Source organism: Crocodylus porosus, unplaced genomic scaffold (assembly GCF_001723895.1).
Source record: "Crocodylus porosus isolate Cpor-Errol unplaced genomic scaffold, CroPor_comp1, whole genome shotgun sequence".
In the NCBI taxonomy this organism is placed as follows: Eukaryota; Metazoa; Chordata; order Crocodylia; family Crocodylidae; genus Crocodylus; species Crocodylus porosus.
The window spans coordinates 76,556,143-76,575,581 of NW_017728949.1; the positions used below are offsets into that span (position 1 = coordinate 76,556,143).

Consider the following 19,439-nt stretch of genomic DNA (forward strand, 5'->3'; position numbering starts at 1 on the left):
GGAGGGGGCGTGTGCTCCTCCATCTGCATGGGGCATGGCGGGCAGACTACAGCTGTGGGCTGGAGCTGCACCCGGCTCTTCTCGGTGGGACCTGGGCTCAGGGCAGGCAGTGGTAGCGCTGGGAGGGGGGCTATGGAGTGGGCTGCAGCCACCCCAAATTTTGCTGTAGTTCCACTCCCAGCACCACCACTGCCTGCCTGGTACAGCCCCAGCTCTTCCTGGCATGTGGGGGGAGGTGGGGGTTGAGCCACAAAGGGGCGTTGATCTGTTTCCGCCCCCCACCGCCCCTTTCCTCCCCCCCTCCTCTTCCACCACAGACTTACCAGCTGCACGCTGCTGGGCTCTCTGTTCCTCACTGCCTGGGTGCTGCACGCACACATGGGCATTTATTGGCCAAATTAAATCGGCCACTTCTGGCAGATTTCCAATACAGCCAATTTTCTTTATATCAGTACCAATCTGATATTGAACTGATGCTTCAGTGCACCTCTACTCCTCAGTATCACTCACTATCTTTCTGCTGCTCCCTAACTAGGAGGTTTAGCATAGCCACAAAGAAACTGGCCAGTTTCTGCCAAACTAGCAGGTGCTGTAAAAGGGTTAACCTGTAGCTGGGGAGCTGCAACAAGGAGGTGTGTGATACTGAAGAGTGGACTCCATGCGTCCTCCACATGGCTGGGAGCATTCAGACATGGTAAGCTCATTTGCTGACGGGCAAGATTCTGGAAAAATATTTTTCTTCATTCTACCTTCCCAAAACAAGGTACGTGTCATATGTGATTAAGTATGACACTGTTCTTTTTCAAAATATCTTGTCAGAGAGAGGGTTAGTCAGAAATCAGGCAGAAGGTAAGGCAGGATGGCACCTTAGAGACTAAAGGGTTGAGAGAGGCATGAGTTTTCATGGGCAACAACCTACCTTGGGAAACATGAAACCCTTTCTTTCTGCCAGTTTTTTCATAGCATCTGGCAGAGTACACTCTTCATGCTTCTCTCAACCAGTTAGTCTATGGTGCCACTCTACCCTCCCTTCTACCTATCCTACCAGTGTTATTTAGTTATAACTTATTTTTAGTTGCAAATAAAAAGAAGAGTTAAGAAACCAATCTGTTACATTAAATTTCATGAACACAGACTGATAAAAGCACTGCACTCTATAATTATAACCACCATTGCTACACATGCAGAGCTGGAGTGAGAACATCTGTCCTTGGCAGGATGAACAATCAAACTGTCAAAAGTTTGGCTAAATTTTTGGCAGAGTAAAATATCACATTGCATAATTGTTTTTAAAAATCATTAAACAGAGACTTCAGTACTATTTTCTGATCTTTTAAACCTCTTATTTTGGGTGTTTAGTATAGTCCAGAGGAGTCTTAAACCTTATTGTTTTACTGGGATTATAATCAAATGTTACAACTGTTTTCTCCTGATTTTGCAACCAACAATGTCTCGCGCAGAATTTTCTTGTCTAATGCATATAAAATGAAAGTCTTTTATTCCTGTATGACATGCATCTGAAAATATGTTAGATGCAGGGCCAGTTTTAGGATTTATTGTAAAAAGTATTTACCTTTCTTTAAAGCTTCAAGAAGAAATGCAAGATTTTCAGCAAAACTACCCTGGAAGAAAAAAGTTTCATAACATGTTGTCAAAGGCAGTCTTAAAAACGCAAACATAAACTGCGTCAAATTCATAAATCCGCCTTCCTTACCTGTGTTTGAGAGAAGATGGGCTTTTATTTAACTTCTCATTAATACAGGATAAATCCTTACAATATGCTTTATAATTGCATCTTCTGTGAGGCACCTCTTTGGCCTAGGGGGCAGGGGAAAGATACTCTCTCTCCACCCCTCTTCTCCCAACTGCATACAAGCAAAATAATGGTGGGTTAATAAATTTCCTAGGAACAAGCATTACACACTTTAATTAACCATATATGCATGTGAAAGGATAACTGTACACTCAGGAACAAATTTTATTGCATATGTTACTGTGCATTTTTCCAATAAGTATCACTATAGGCAGATCCATAATTTTCAAGATAATAACTCATCTCAAAGTAGGAATGTCCAACTGGTAGCCAACAAGGGGTTGACATGCGGCCCATGGACTACTGTCCAGCTGCTACTCACTCCATTGCTCCTGTAGAGGCCAGGCTCCCCAGGCTCCCCCTGCCCCCTCTGCATTTTGCTTTGTGCCCCTGCACCTGGGGGCAGGGCAATGCAGCAGAAGACCCTGGGGAGAAAGGCTAGGGTGCCCACCCTATCTGTAGGAGGCTGCACACACAGCAAGAGGTATGGAAAGGAGGGATCTGGCTCAGTGCCTTGGCCACCCAGTATACTCCAAGGGGGAGCCAGGCTGTCTGCACTGTGCACACAGCAGAGGCAAGGGTCAGGGCAGGATGCAGCCTAGTGGCCTGGCCTCTGCAGGAGCAATGAAGGGAGTCGCAGCAGTCCATTGGCTGCATATTAACCCCATGCTGGCTACCAGTTAGACAGTCCTACTTTAAGAGAGGAACAGTTATATTGAAAATTATGGATCTACCTGTAGCATTGCTTTTTGGAAAAGTGCACACTGAATGTATGCAATAAAATACATTCCTGAGTTGACAGCTGTCCTCTGCACATGCATATATGGTTAACCATGTAATGCTTGTTCCCAGGAAATTTTGTTAATCCACCATTATTTTGTTGGTATGCAGTTGAGGGAAGGGGAAAAATGGACAAAAAATAGCTCGTAAAAATGTTGTGTGTTTCTAGTTCTTTGTTTTCTCTGGCTCTGTTTTCCTTCTTTGTTCATGTTAGGGTACATGGGAAGGTATACAGCTCCCCACCAGTCAGAAGCTGGACAGGCCTGTCAAAGTATGGCTGGTCTGCTCCACTTGCTTCCATCCCAAGCCACATTATAGAAAGGTGGGCAGTAAAGAGGACTATTTACTTTACAGGTTGCTACAAGTCACTGGGGAAAGATTATTTGTTTAGATAGAAATGGGGGCAGCTTAGTTACTAAGCTGGTGAAGGGGCTGGACAGCTCTGTAGCCCAAGGGCAGAAGCGTTAATGATTTCTCTCCTTTCAGAAGAATGGGGTTATTTATGTCTTACCTTCTCCAGCCTTTGTATATTAAACTTGGTTTCCTGCATAAATAACAAAGTAAAGGGGAGAGAAATACACTAGAGGGAAAAGCAGTAAGGATACTACTACTATGCTCAAGATAGCACAGCTATTGACATTTCCCTTTGCTTCCTTCTTGGTAGCTGGAGTTGCGGAAAATGATATAATGAATTTTATACCTTTTACTTTGTACTTTTCAAGTTACTGATGTTAGTCAAGTTACTGATGATGAAAGTCGCCACTACCTTTTTTTTTTTCTTTGTTCTCCCATTTATTTTGTCCTATTTTTGGGTGGGAGGAAGAAGGCAGGGAGAATTCTTCCTTTGCACATGCTTGATAAATCACTTAAGACAACATGCTAATGTCTGAAATCCTCAGCACAGGAAACAAAGATGCAACTTAAAATTCTTTAGTTTCCCTCTCTTCTTGATTGACTGGTTAGTGAGATGGATATTGCATAGGTGATGGGCGTTTTGAAATTTTGCGTAGTTGGTGGGTTACATTGCATTTTGTAAACACTTATTTTAAGAGACTGCACACAATAGTCCTCAATGGTAAAGCCCCTGATGGATTCCCAACTGCTATCCCACCACAGAATCTTTCATTCGGGGAATTCTATTGTAGCCTAATTAGTAACTATGCAAATCTACCAATCTCATGTGTCCCATCAGGAAGCAGAGCAAGAGATGATGCTTAGAATGATCTTGATTTTATTTCAGTTTCCATCTTCTGACTCGGCACTCCTATATAGCAAAAAGCACCTTTCTCAAGACTTTTGGATGGAGCTTTAGGTTACATTTTTACTTGTATCTAAAGGAACTGAAGCCAATACTTACAAAAACTTTATCTCCAACAACATTTTCTAGACTTAGTTGCCTTGTGATCTCCTTAAGAGCTATTTTATCATTGGTCTGCAACAGGCCTTATTAAAAAAAAGAAAAGCAAAGAAAAAGATAGTGGCAATTTTACATTAGATAGTGTAAATTATCCTTTTCTTCCTAAACCTATGGTAGCAACTATGCTTCATCCACATCTAACAAGCTATAAAAAGGTAATGGAATAATGTTACCTTACACAAACCAATAAAAGTCCCAGTTTTTGAGTTAAGACTATCTCTGTATAAACAGTGTTAAGAAGAGATAATTTCAGCCAGTCCATATTTTACAATGGAAGACCAGGTAACTGGTTATGAGTGACTTCTAATGGTAGAGTTCTTGAAACAGATCTTTACTAGACTTTGGTTTTCTACATGGTCTCAAAACTATATCAAAACATCAAGAGAAGCTGAGCTGAACACTCCCACGCACGCTGCTGTAATGCAGGGCAGACAAAATACGGCTCGTGGTCTGGATTTGGCCCACCAGGCATTTTCACCCAGCCTGTGGCACCCCACAAATGAATTGTGCCCCAACCAACCCTTCCGCCCACAAAGGTGGGAGTGAGGCACCCAACATACCTATTATGTCTCGCTCCCACCCTCATGGGTGGAAGAACCCGGCCCCACTAGCACCAGGTGGGGCTGCTGCTGCTGCAGACTTCCCCAGCATCCTGCTCCCTCCAAACAGCAGGTAGAGCAGAAGCGCAGACCATAGGGCTGGAGCTGGCTGCAGTGCAGAGCCCAGGGGCAGTGAGGAGTTCAGCTGGGCAGTGTGTGAGTGTGGGTGACAGCTGGGGGTATGGGGACCCCTCCCATACTACCCCCATGGTGCATAGCACTGGTAGGAAGCAGGGGGGCGCTCAGCGCTGGTGCCTGGTTCTGGCCAGCTCTGCACATTGCAGCCAGAAGCACAGCCCCCACTGGGCCATCTGCATCGCGGGCACTCGCCACACTCACATGGCAGGGAGGAAAGCCCCAGGCACTGGAGAGGCTGGGGTGGGAAAGGCAACAGGCTCCAGTGTGTGGGGCTTCCCTCCCATGCCATGCGAATACGGGGAGTGCCAGCAATGGAAACTGCTCAGGGGGGCTGCGCTTCTTGATGCGATGTGCAGTGCTAGCCAGAGCCAGGCACCAGAGCCCCCACCTGATGCTGCACCATGGGTACACTGTGTGTGGGGGTGTCCCCACATCCCTTCCACCCCACAAATGCCACACACACACATATACAAACATATACACCGCGACTCCCCTTGTCTTGCCTGAGTTGACTGCAGGAGAGGACAGTGTTCCAGAGCCCCACAAATGCCATACAACCCCCAACATACCCTATGCCCCCTACACATAGCAACACCTCCTGACATATTCCCCTCACATGTCCCCTACACCCTATCATACAGACCCCCACACCCACCCACCCAACACAATATAAAAGACTAATAATTTATTTTTGAGTTATTATGCAATCACCTCTATATACACTATGCAAATACAGATCATGACAAAAATATTTTTTATAATAAAATTAAAATATGTTATAGTAGGCATTTGACTTCTGCTGAATGATTGTTTTTTTCTGGTTCTAAGATGGCACCCCCCCCTCCCAAAAGGAGTATTTCTGGGGGGCAAAGGGAAGGGACTTCAGGTGGCAATGGTCAGGGGTTAGGGGTAGGACTTCCAGTCCCAAGATGGTAACCATGGGCAGGGCAACTGCCAAGGGGCGGGGCTACCCATGCAGCCCTCAGCAGCTCAAACCTCTTTAAGTGATCTTCTGCCCAAAATAATTGCCCGCCCCGCTGTAATCTCTACGGATGCTGACAAATTACTTACCATTTAGGTGAACTTGCAAGAGGTTTTCCTTTACTTGCTTTATTTCCATGAGCTCCTTCAACACATGGTTTAGTAACTAGAAAAGATATGTATAAATTGAAGATGTTTTCTACCACAGAATTTTTAAATTAACAACTGTAAGAAAGAACGTTAGAAGACAAAGAGGATCAAATACCTAGTAATATGGAAGATACCACTTTGTCAGTCATAACCTTGAGAAAATGAAACATTGACATCATTTTGCTAGATTTCGGAGGAATCCTTGTTCCAGAAGGACCCAAACCCTCATACCAACCATGACTTCTTCCATTCAATAACAGGCAAATTTTGTTCATACACAGTGATAGCAGATGAGAGTAATGCAGGCAAAGCAAACAAAATAACCCCAATCCTATTTATCTACCAGTTCCAGGGTTCTCATAGAGGGACAGTACATGTGGCTAATACGCGAGCGCCAGCCTGTAGTTCTTTTCTTGAATGTCATCAGTCTTGGGAGGTCAAAAGCCAAGACCAAGCCCCCACTCCTGCCCCGATGGACGGGCAAGACGGGCCGGTGGTGCACCTACAGTGGCCTCAGGATCCCCTCCTGGGCGGTCTCTCACCTGTAGGGTCCCTGGCCCTTTTACATTCGGGCTATGGCCACACATGGACATTTGGCCTATCTTTTCCAAGACCCTGGCCCCACGTCAGGCCAGTTGAGAGCTCAGGCTCTCCCAGCTCTGGCAGTATCTGCAGTGGTCTCTTCCACCTTTTGACCCTTCTAGGGCCCTGGCCCTGTCTCTGGGCTGCCAGACCCCTTGGTGTCTCAGGACTTTTTCAAACTCCTCCTGGGCTACAGGCTCCTAGACACGCCCCCCTCCCCGGTCTCCAGCTGTGTCCCCCAGACTTTGACCCCTTTCGGGAAATTCTTTAAAAAGTTTCATATTCTTTTAAGTCTTATCTATGCTTCCCTTCTAAATGAACTACTCCAAGCTTATTACCAAAAGGTAAGGAAAGCAAAATCAATAACATCTTAAAAAGTGAATATATATGCTTACTGCCAGCAGGAATGTGGTATTCAGTCAGTTTTACTATTCTAAATCTAGTTTTCATATTTTGTGTAGCTGATGAATTACTAATATTAGTTTGTGGGAGAACAGAGTACAAGAATATGGCAATAATTTTCAAGTTACTCCACAAGGAAAGTTTACATCCAAACTAACAAATAAATACAATAATGGGAAAAAAGTTTTAACCGTTTTAACGTTTAGTAGTTTTAGCTTAGTACAGCACTGGCCCACTGTGCAAGACAAAGGCAGCTGAAAGTTTTGTCTCAAAGAATTTCATATGCTTGTTCCATTTCAACACAAAATTAGTAAAAGGAGGACAAAATTAACAAACACTTATATAAGCTATTAATATGGAAATCTTTATCAAGCCAGTCCTGTGCCCAATATTTTCCACCCTGCCCTTGGATAAGCTATTAATTCACATCATAAATATATAAATACTGTAACTGTATTCATTAGCCTCATCCTCTTTTCTGCTTCTATTGTCTCCCCTACCAAGAATTACCAGTTCTCTTTAAACATAACTAGTCTTCCTGAAGACAAACTACTTTCTCTTCACTTGCAGGAGGCAACTAAATCATTTCACTATTCATTTAGTTTGTCTTATGAATGATTCGCTCTTTTATAGCCGGGGGGTCAGAACTCAGGAGGAAAGACATGAAGGTGTGGAAGACTAATGTGAAGGGGGAAAATAATTTAGTATATTTATTTCAGAAAGGTCCCAAAAACATTGGCAATAACATGAGTCCAGAAAAACTTACAGAACAGTCATGATATGGAAACCTTTTAGTTTTCACACCATCTGTTCTGTGGGGCAGAGAGTGCCTTCAGGCTAATCTACAGTTTTCATACAGCTACAACAATGTCAGTTTCTAAAAATAAAAGTGGCAGAACCTTTTTGCATGTAGATAATTTTCCAGGAAGAGGTGGTTACAGCCATGCAAGTCAGTAGTTTACAAACAAATAGTATGTCATTTCAAGTATACTAATTTCTAAACTTATACAGTAAAGCTATACTGAAACTGTGCTTAAACATATAAGCCTTACATGTCCTGGCTTGTACTACAATCCAACATAGTTGGAGTGCAGAAACTTTGTTCTGAGTTCTGGATATAAAAGAAATCACTTGCCTTTCTCCTCCTCCTCCCTGCTCCAAGCCCATCTGCTCCTCTCACCCCCCCGCAAAAAAAGTGTGCTCTTTTTATGAAGAGTGATTTCAGTACCACCTTTGCCAGATGGACTGTAAATGTTGCATTAGAAGAAGTGCTCCTTAAGTGACTTAAATTAGGAGAAGTTTTAATAATTGTCTATTGAGGTACCAATTCAAAACTTCATTCCATGATGAGCATTTTTTTCTTTAGAATGTATTAATTGAATATTCAGGTAATACAAGGGTTTCTGTGTTCCAAGCTACACTTTGTGAAAGGGAAAACTAATTTTCCTTGTTATATTAGTCCCTTAAGGAGCAAAGAAACTGGAAGACAGAAGCAACAGTTCTAAAGACACCCCCTTTTTCCCCCCTCCCTCCACACCTCCCCAGGAGTCCAGTAGAGTTGTACTCATGTCACACACTAACTCAGCCCTGAACGTGTACAAGAAGCTTTTACCATGGTCTTGCCCGATCCTCGGGGCCCAATAATGAGTGCAGAGTTACTTTCTCCATGGAAAATGGTTCGTTTCAGCAGCTCCAGCAGATGTCTATATGACAACAAGATTAAGTTACAACTCCAAAATGGGCATTTGCTGTAACTATAAAACTTTTAAAAAAACTAATGGAACACAAGAAGAGCCTGATGCAAACGCCAATATGCACCGTGGACAAAATAAACTTTTCTTGCTTGGATTGTATTAAATTTAACACCAGGATAAGTGCATAAAAACACCTGAGCCAAAAGCCTCAGTATTGCTTTACAAGCCTACTAAACAGGATGCCCTACATGAAAACCCAATTTTAGAGATCAAGCTCAGTTAAATTCCTTCCAATGAACAGGAACTACCACACTCAGTTACAAGACAAGTTGTTTTAAAAAGAAACAATAGAGTTGCCCAAGAGAGTGGCTTCAGTACTGGCAGAGAATTATGGATTGTTACTAAATTTGGCAGTTATTTTGCATATCAAAAGTTAGGGCATAGCATTAAGGGTTCAAGCCGTGAACAATGGTATCTGAAAGTTTAAATAATTGTCTATTGAGGTACCAATTCAAAATTTCATTCCATGATGAGCATTTTTTTCTTTAGAATGTATTCACTGAATATTCAGGTAATACAAGGGTTTGTGTATTCCAAGCTACATTTTGTGAGAGGGAAAACTAATTTTCCTTGCTATATCTAAGAAAATAAATTTGCCTGATGATTTTTCATTGGTTAGAGTGCTTCTCTTGTGAGACTGTATTCATGCTAGTTTACTGGTTCAGATGCATCATACAACTGGATACTTTCAAGCATCCCAATAAGCCTAAATGGTCATGATTTTTAAAAAACATTACAGGTTTCATTTTTACAAAAACAGAATAGTATCATTAAGTATTTATGCACAAGTCAGAAAGGATACCATTTTCTTATGGGAAGGAAGAATTATAAGGCGAGAGTAAACTGAAGGTTATTTTGGCTATTAAGGGGCTAGAAGGAAGAAGATATGAACATGGAACAAAAATGTAATTTACACCTGTCAGCAAAGAAAGCTAAATATTATAAACATTACTGTATTTATTCAAATATAAGACAACATTGAATATAAAATACCCCCCCAATAATTAGATTCTATATTAGAAAATTTATAAAGTTGTTGTATATAAGTTCCAGGTATAGAATCTAATAATTGGAGGTTCGCCTTGAATTTGTCCCCCTTCCACTGCTACACCAGGGAAAATTAAAATTGGGGATTGGGGTCTTCTGCCCCCCACAACTTTCCCTCTGCAGCCCCCTTCCCCCTCTCCGTACTGTCAGACTCTGTTCTCCCTGAGCATATGGAAGAGAAAAGCAAATTTGAAAAAACTGACCTTAAAATTAAAAATACCTGTGGTAATCCATAGCTTTAATTAATCCAAAATTGCCTTGCATTTTTTTGAAACTGCTGCAAGTTTTAGCACAGGTACTGTATAAACACTCTGTTTAAGTAGGTACAGAAGTGCTGCTTAAAATAGTACAAACTACGTACGATTTCAGTCCAAAACCAAAAGATTGGTGGCTTACCATTTGATTCATAGGCCTGGGCCCCAGCAGAATCAACATTTCAAGCCATGATGACCCCCAGCTCAACACTGTTCAGTATGTGTCTACTTCAGATACACCCCACAGAGGATTCATGTGCTAATTAACCTCCCACCCATGACTGGAACCCAGTGTTCTTATCACGAGCCCTGAGGTCCTCCCCAAAATGATACATACATGAGGCACAGGACAACCCAGTTCAGCCCACATCATGGAGGGTAGGTCCACACTAATCGTATGTGTTAGATTGAAAGAGGGGGTGACAGAGCAGTTCTGGGTGAATTGTTTGGGACCCCAGTTGGTGGTGTTTACCAGGCATTTAAGGCTGGTGAAGAAACAGGAATCATTTGAAATGGAAAAGAATGGCACAGCTCAGCTATGAGAATAAAGAGGAAATCAACATGTATTCACTGTAATGACTCACCATGACTCTAAAGAGCGCTGAGAAGCACTGTGCAAAATGGGCATTATCATGTATGTTATTGAGATAGGCTGCCCTAACTTATCCTTGCAGTTGGTTCTCATCAGCAGATTGCTTCTTATGTGGCAGCTGAATGGAAGCCTGGCTGCTGCCCTGCAGCCTTGGTCAACAACCCGAGAGGCAGGAGCAAAGAGCGGTGAGATGGCAGCATGAATGCTGGTGAGCTGAGAGCAGAGAAGCAAAGATCGGAGAAGGAGACAGGAGACCAGGCAGAGTGGAGCCATGAAAATGGAGATTCAGATGGAGAGCTAGAATCTGACTAGCAACTGGTGCAGCAATGCATGAAGATGAAACTGAAAGCAGCTGCAACTGTGCAAGCATGAGCAAGCCAAAAGAGCGATAGGAAGAAGACGGTCATCAACCAGACCAGGGAAAGCAGCAGCAGGAACCAAAGAGCTGTAGAAGAATGAAAAGAAGGAACCAGATAATGAAATGTGAAAGAGGGAGGTGAGTGGATCTCAGATGATGGGGATAAGGAGCCCAGAGAGACTTTGAGGTACAGGGTACATGTGACAATGACTAGGGAGAAGGCACAGGGCAGATGGACCATGGAGAGGTATGACATTTTTGATTGGATTTTGATGAAATTTTGAAAGTGAACCCCGAATACATCCAATACATGATGGCCGAACCAAATGGGAGGTCATGGGGTTTCACCTTCTGGCACAGAGGGACCTATAAGCAGTTCTGGAGAAACTACAAGGAAGTGGAGAAAGAAGAACTGCAAGGACTGATTTTTGTCACTGCACAGAAGTCAAGGGAGAGACTGATCATTGTCAAACTGTATTTGGACATCCTTGAGGAAATGGATGTGGAGAGATGGTTGGAGCGGAGAGACCAGAGTAATGTTTGTGGAAAAAGCGAGAGACAAATATAATGTGTGGTCTGGGGCATTTCGGGTATGAGTGATTCTAAGTGAGAAGGAGGCTGGGAGAGGTGAGGCACCTGCCGTCAGTTATTCATGTAGGAGGGCACCAGGGCTACATCATATACCACGGCAGCCCTGTCAATGTAGCAAATGAGGGCAGGAAGGGCATTTTGGCAGCCTATTGTGTCATTTGCTACCAGTGTGGTGGGTGAGGGCACAAAGCCCATGCATGCTGAGAAGTGGGATGTCAAAAGTAAGGGCAGATGCAAAACAGTTGCCCAGATTCTTTATCTAACAGAGCACAACCTAAAAGGTGGGATGACTTTGATCAGATGAGTGAAGGGGAGGCCAGGATGGATTCAGAGAAGGAAATATTGGCGGGAGAAACACTGGAGGTGAAAAAGGGGTGGAATGAGTGTTGTGGTAGCAGCACAACAACTAGAAGAGGAGAGGGAAGATGAGGAGGGACATGAAAGCATGAGCATGGAAACAGAAGAAGAAATAAGAAATCCCAGAGATTGACCAAGAAGAAATTGCCATTTTAGAGCATGGGAAAGGGGTGGAGCCACGGGTAGGAAAAAGGAAGAAACAAAGGTTGTCATGGAAAAGGGGAGAAAGGAGAAGCAACACTGGGGGAATGGTGCTTCGTAAATGAAGATGGAAGGGTATGCTGAGCCAGAAGGAAGTAGTATTTGGTGGGGGGTGGGACAGCAGCTGCCTCTCTCAATATAGAAGCCCTGGAAAACTAGTAAGAGCAAGGGGGATGAAGAAGGGGGGAGGGACAGAGTCACTTAGCAGTGACGTGGATGACCCATAAAATGAGAGAGATGAGGACCAGTAGCTTCCACCTTTTCTTTATCATGGTGTTGTGTGTTGCAACTTTATATGTATGAAGATTATTGACAAAGACGACGTGGGATTGAATGGCAGCAACTTTAAGGTCTGTTGATGTGGATGTAATGTGGGGTAATGAGCATAAATATCTGGAGAAGAGATGGGGTTTGGGGCCGTCATGATAGGGGGGGACAAATGTGAACAAAGCAGCAGGGGTGGCAGTGTTATTTAAAAACCCAGGGGTTAAAGTCAAGCAACTGCAAGTGTTAGTAGAAGGAAGAATGCAGAAGGATGTTGTTGTAGGCAAAAGTGATGGAGGCAGAGCTGTTTAACATATATACACCCGGGGAAAAGGGAGGGGAGGGTGGCTTTATTCCGGAAGTTGAAAATGGACACTGTGTGGGGGGACACACAGAGTCACAGTAGGCAACTTCACAACTGTATAATTGAGAAAGGAGACTGGGGTGGGGTGAGGGGGGAGAATTAGACAGTTCCTTGAAGATGTTAAAGAAAATTATCAAGGAAGAAGGTTTCAAGGATAAGTGGGCAGGAGAGAAAATACATACAAGAGTAGAGCCAGGAAGAAGGAAAACTTCAAGGATTTATTTTGTTTTAGTCTTGGAAGGAATGGCAGTGCACAGTAAAAGAGATACAAGATATCAGTTTTAGTGACCACCAATTGCTATGGGTGTAGATGGGAATGGGAAAGCAAAAGGCCCTCTGGAAATTGAGTGTTAAACTGCTTCACAACAAAAAATTGTGTATGAAGTTTACGGAGGAGTACAAGGAATGGAGAACCTTTAAGAACTGCTATAAAAGCAGGTGAGAATGGTGGTGTATGTTTAAGAGAAGAACAAGTAGAGGAGGGAAAGTGAAATGCTCACTGTATGTACATTGCACTAATGTGATGGTGCGAGATAGTCTCATTAGAATCCTGAAACATATGGAAGACTATGGCAAAGCTTCAGGGGCAGAAGTAAACAAGACTAAGGGCAAGGTGTTGAGGATCAGAATTTGGGAGATTAGGGAAATTTTGCATGAGGTTAGTTAAGAATCAGATACAAATCTGAGGGGTAGTTCCTGATATAGAAGGGAAAGGCACAAAAGCATGAGAAGAGATAGGGTCACGGATTAGGAAAATGTTACTGTTTTGGAACACAAGAGGTTTGTCATATGCAGGAAAGGTGAAGCTGGTGAAACAGGTGTTGCTACCTATTGTGTTGTTTGTGGGAGTAGTATATCCTTCATCAAGGATTCAAAGCAGGACAATCCAGAGACTGATTTGTATGTTCTTCTGGGGTTCTAAAACAGCATGGATTGTCAGGAAGGAATGATACAGGGGACAAGAGTGTGGAGGTTAACAAGTTCCAAACCGAGACGTTTATCTATGCACGCTGTTAGAACGGTGAGGAGGGAAGCATCAGAAGGAAGTGGGAAAGTGGGAAGTTTCTGCTGATCTGGGGTGGGGAAATAGCTATGGAGGATGGACAGCTGTGGAAGATGAACCTATAATGAGACAGGGTGGAAGGGGCAGTGGGCTTGGACACTGCCAACGTATTATGGGAAAACAGAAAATGTTATTAAAATTACAAGGTTTGGAAGAGCTAGATACAAGGTTTAAAATAAAAGGGAAGGATTTTAAAAGAAATCAGAGGGAAAGAAAGTAACTGAGGTGGGTGATTTGTCAGAGCAACAAGCAAGATGATTGTGGAAAGGGGTAGCAGGGGAAGATCTAGAAGTCCACTCATCCTTGAAACCTTCTTCCTTGAATTGTAGAAAGTTAGCAATAGCCCAAATTAATAAAGTGGAATGACTATACTTGGGATGTAAAAGTGGAATTAGAAGTCTAACCATTAAAGTGGATTTTTAATTTATATTAATTTTGTTTTTTTATGGTTTAAATCATACCTGAAAAAATCTCAGTCCTAACTGCACCTTCAAAAACTCAGGATGCAAGTCTCACACTCTGACAGAAAAGGCCTTTTACATACTGAATTAAATTTAAAGGAATTTCAAAGTATTTTTAAAATCACTACTTAAATCCAAAAAACAATCAAAAAGCATAAAGCCAAGGTACATGTAAAGAAGAGTTTTCTATATGAGACAAACTCATGTCAAAATAGCAAAGCATCGTCTCTGAAACTGTATACTTACTTGTATTGAGGTTCGACCCCAAATAGCTTTCCATTAGGGTGCTGGTGACAAAATCTTTCACGTAAAATTCTTTGCACCTGTCAAGATAAAATATTAACACGAAATGCTTAAATAGGCCATAACACTGACCCACATACTAGCAACCGTATTCAATTTTGTTGGATTAGTTGAAGATGTGTTGATTTGGGGCAACTGTACTTTAAACAAGATAAACCCATTCAAATTCAAATGTATATTTAATCATCACTAATTGGAATCTAATAGTACAAATCAAGTTATCAAGTAGAGAGATTATTTGGTCACACAATCAAGTACAGGTGCAGAGAACAGTTGTATTATTCCAAGACGGTGGTGGCAGTACATCTGTCTTATCTCCATCATTGTTTCATCTCTATACCCCAGAGGACACAATGTAGTACTTGTTGATACATATTACTTTCACTAGTAGCTCACCTATTGTAGATCCTGCTGCATACTAGTTTCTAACTTGAGATTATTATGCATCAGTTTCTTTATCTCTGTGAGACTTGTGGTTAAATTTTTCTAGCAAATCTAAACAGATTTTTTTTCCAAGTGCTTCTTGATCCATTGTTTTGCCAATATGCTGAAAATTCCAGTCTATGAAAGATTTTCCTTTACAGAAAGGAGTCAAGCTCTTCTAGAGACTAGTATTTCTCAAACTGTGGTCTGGACAACTGGTAGTTCATGAATCACCCTTACGATTCCTCATGTAAAAGTTTGATAAAAAGCTAAGTTTGACAAAAAGCTAAGTGTGGACACTGGTACCAAAGATTTCTTTTTTTTGGGGGGGGGGGGGGAATAATACCCTTCCAAGTTTTTTTTTAATTTTATTTAATTACAATTCAACCAATTTTCTCAGCTACCTAAAACTTTGTGATTGTATTTTCAGATTACTCCAGTCTTCTTATGTGAAGTTCACTACTCTTCAACCTGGCAGTATATCAGTCAGGTCATGCAAGACCATCCATTTGTTAGCTTTTCATCCCCTTAAGTTATTTCAAAATTTTTTTGATGAATACCACCTAATATTGGTAACCTGTTGCTTTTCCAACTACTGGCTCCAACACCCTCCTGAGGACACTCATGAACAAGTGCCAATTAAGACAGATGGGTATTTCTCTTCAGTATCTTTTTGGATGGCAAGTGATTCAGAGAAATTATGTTGTTCATCTTCATTTTGACTCTGGCAACATCTGATATAGAAGTCATGAAGTAATGGCACACCAAACTGCTAGTATGTTTATATGAAGAAGTTCTTCTTCTAACTTTTAGTTTCTTTTAACTAATTTAGCACACTTATTTTCAAGCCAACTGTAGGCTCTGCTGTAGGTAAATTCCCAACCCCGTGTCTCAAACTAAAGAATGCTAGCATCCTGAAATGGATATGCCCTTGAACATAAAGGAACTAGCAGAGGTAATTTTGGAGCCATGGTTATCCTCTTCAAGGAGTTGGGGAAATCAGGTGAGATCCTGGATGTTTGGAAAAGGAAGAAATGAGAATCTGGAGAATTACAGTTAGCCTGACTTCAACACCTAGTAAGACTGTGAAGCAGGTCCTCAAGGAATCTGCTGTGATGCACAAAGTAACCAGAAACAGCCATTATGGATTCACCAAGAGCAAGTCATGCCTAACCTGATTTCTGTCTATATGGGAAGGAACTAGGTAGAGAATTGGATGCGATATCCTTGACTTAACAAGGCTTCTAACTAGAGATGCACAAATACATCAGTCCATATCATATTAACAATAATAAAACGGAAATTAACAGTATCAGCAATCATCTATTTTTGGCTGATGTGGCTAATAATGTCACTGATAAACGCTGCGTGCAACCACAACATGCACACGGCCAGGAATGCAGCCAGGCAGCATCTAGAGCAGCGACCGGCCGGTAAGTCTAAGGGGGGAAGTGGGGGATGCTGAGGGATGCTGCTCTCCAAGCTGCAGGGCTGCATATCGGCAATCAGATCGGTATCGGCCGATATGGCTCGTTAATAAATCGGCCATCAGTATTGGTCTGAAAATCTTTATTAGTGCATCCCTACTTCTAACACTGTCTTCCATGACAGTCTCATTAACAAGCTAAGACAATACAGACTAAGAAAAAAATACTGTAAGGTGGATACATAACTGGTTGGATCATCATACTCCACAAGAAGTCCTTACTAGCTTAATGCCAAGGTGAGAAGAAGTATCAAGTGGGGTTCTGCAGGGATCTGTCCTGGGTCTGGTACTGTTCAACATCTTCACTAATTATTTTGACTATGGGATGGAGTGCATACTTACCAAATATGGAGGTGACATCAAGTTGTCTGGAGCAGTACATACTTCGGAAGGTAGGGCTATGACTCAGAACAGTTTGAATAAACTGGAGAAATGATCCACAATCAATCAGATGAAAATCAAGAAAGATAAGTGCAAGACTTGGGTCAGAATAATTCCACACAGTACAGACTGGAGAATGACTAGCTAGGCTACAGGACTGGAGAGAAGGAACTGGGACTTACTATAGACCCTAAACTGAATATGAGTCAGAGTGCTCTTACTGCAAAAAAACCCAAAAGCATATTGGGTTTTATTAGCAAGGGTGTCACTTGAAAAACCAAGAGAAGATATTCTTCTGCTGTACTAAGCACTGGTGAAGTTTTACTTAAAACTACTGTGTCCAGTTTTGGACCCCGCACTTCAAGAAACATGTGGATAGATTGGAAAGGGTCCAGCAAAAAACAGTAAAAAATATTAGAGGTCTGGGAAACATGACTTATGAGGGGAAGTCTAAGAGAACTAGGTTTGTTTAGTCTGGAGAAGAGAAAATTGATAACAGCATTCAAATACATGATTATATAGGGTTATTATAAAGAAAGATTGAGATACCCAGGGAAGAAAGGCTATGGGGTACAGAACTAGGAGCCACAGCCCCAAACTGAAATAGGATAAGTTTAGGTCGGTCACTAAGAAGAATTTTCTGACTAAGAGCATGGTCAGGTGTTACAACAGGCTACCTAGAGAGTTTTCAAGGATGGAGATTGCACATGAGTAGATCAGACAGACAGTTGGCTGAGAAAGGATTATCCCTGACCAAGTTGCCTCAAGGGGGGGCCCGGACTAGATGACCTCATGGTAACTGATGACCTTTCAGCCTTACTTTCCTATGATTTTATTTCTTACCATTTAATCAACTGTGCTTTTTTTGCCTTCCAGGCTCCTCATTTTAGCACAATGCATACCTTCTGTGATTCACTTAAGGTATGCTTGACTACTAGTATTGCTCAAAGTTGAATCAGTCAATTAGATGAAGATGATAACTGCTTTCCCGATTAATAAACAGAAGGTATTTTTTTTAAAGCCACACGCATCGGTGCTCATCTGTCACAGTGACAAAAGTTAATGTGGACAAGTCAGTTGTCCAAGTATGAACTAACAGCAGCTATGATCATAACAATTGGGAACATTCTGTCCTGCCATAACCTACACGTTAGAGAAGTACAAAAAATATCCTATTCTGATGTGTACATTTTCAGATATACTTTAGCAATGGGACATACAGTTATAATTGTGCATGTTTATACATGATAGTCATAGGGGGTCAAGATTGGCCAATATGATTTATGGGATCTTCATTTTAGATTATTCATTAATACATTTCTGAGTGGAGAACTGTGGAGAGAGTTACAGAAATATGCTGGGCCATGCACATAAAGCTGAAATTATATAAACAAGCTTGAGCTATAATAAAGAAGGGCTTAAAACATCTGTGCCCAGTAACTGAAAAAACCAATAAAACTACAAATCCACCAGATGAAGTAAGGAAGATGAAGTAAGGAAAGGCAGAAGGAGCATGACAGTTTTCTTGGACTCTTAAGAGCACAAGTTTTTAGATTTGGAAAGATTTCTTCTCGAACTGGCTTTTAGACTACCTATGTACAGGCATACCTCATTTTATTGCGCTTCACTTTATTGCGCTTTGCAGATATTGTGTTTTTTACAAATTGAAGGTTTGTGGCAACCCTGCGTCGAGCAAGTCTATTGGCACCGTTTTTCCAACAGCATTTGCTCACTTCGCATTTTTTAGCAATAAATTATTTTTTAATTAAGGTATGTACATTTTATTTTAGACACAATGCTATTGCACACTTAACAGACTACAGTATAGTGTAAACATAACTTTTATATGCACTGGGAAACCAAAAAATTTGTGAGACTTGCTTTATTGCGATATTCACTTTATTGCGGTGGTCTGGAACAGAACCCACAGTATCTCCAAGGTATACCTGTATAACTGAAAAACTACAGAGAACGGAGGGAGGACAAGAAAGACATCCAATATCCTCAACTATTTGTTCTTCTTTTCTTTCTTTTTTTTGGGGAGGGGTATGGGGTGGGGGGGAAGACTAGGGTGTGGAGCAGATGGAGCACTTGTCAATTATCCTGACTGGCCAAATCAAATTCAGGTCTCAAAAACCAGGGTAGGGAAAACAACAGTACTTAGATGACCACCAATTTAGCACTGCTCAGTATGTGCTAATACACCCCACAAAGGAGCCATGTGCTAAATTAGCCCCTGACCTATGTTTGGAACCAGGTGTTCTTGTCATGACCCCTCCAAAGATTTGGGATCCTCCAAAGATTTATATGCACGAGGTACGGGCCAACCTGGCTGATCCTCTGGACTATGGTATACACATGAGAGGTCTAGTCAAATGCCCAGCGAATCAGTTTGTAGCTGACAAGCCCAATTTGAGGGTGACATAGCTAGTTACATGTTTCACAAATCCATATATTGTCTGAGTTGGAGTCTAAGTTTACAGCATGCTGTGTTCTTTCACACTTTGCTTCCATCCTGGATCAAAGCTGCTTCATGCTGAGCTGTATCCAGTACCAGATGTTTTCTCCAGATCAGACTGAATTCTGTGTGCTCCTCCCAGCTTTCTACGCTGATACTGAACAACTTCACATCACAGTACTGCCACAGAGAGCAACCCCGCTTTCTAGAGCAGTCTCAA

General features: G+C 41.9%; 1 protein-coding gene across 1 annotated transcript in view; it reads right to left on the bottom strand.

Moving 5' to 3' along the window:
• The window catches only part of ORC4 (origin recognition complex subunit 4), a 64,234-nt gene that overhangs the window by 21,552 nt on the left and 23,243 nt on the right, over window positions 1-19,439 (bottom strand). Inside the window, exons 3-7 of the mRNA XM_019554475.1 lie at window positions 14,415-14,491; window positions 8,475-8,565; window positions 5,819-5,894; window positions 3,951-4,036; window positions 1,574-1,622 (exon numbers count right to left, since the gene is read on the bottom strand). Of these exons, the coding sequence (XP_019410020.1) occupies window positions 1,574-1,622; window positions 3,951-4,036; window positions 5,819-5,894; window positions 8,475-8,565; window positions 14,415-14,491 (379 nt within the window). The remainder of the gene's footprint in view (window positions 1-1,573; window positions 1,623-3,950; window positions 4,037-5,818; window positions 5,895-8,474; window positions 8,566-14,414; window positions 14,492-19,439) is intronic.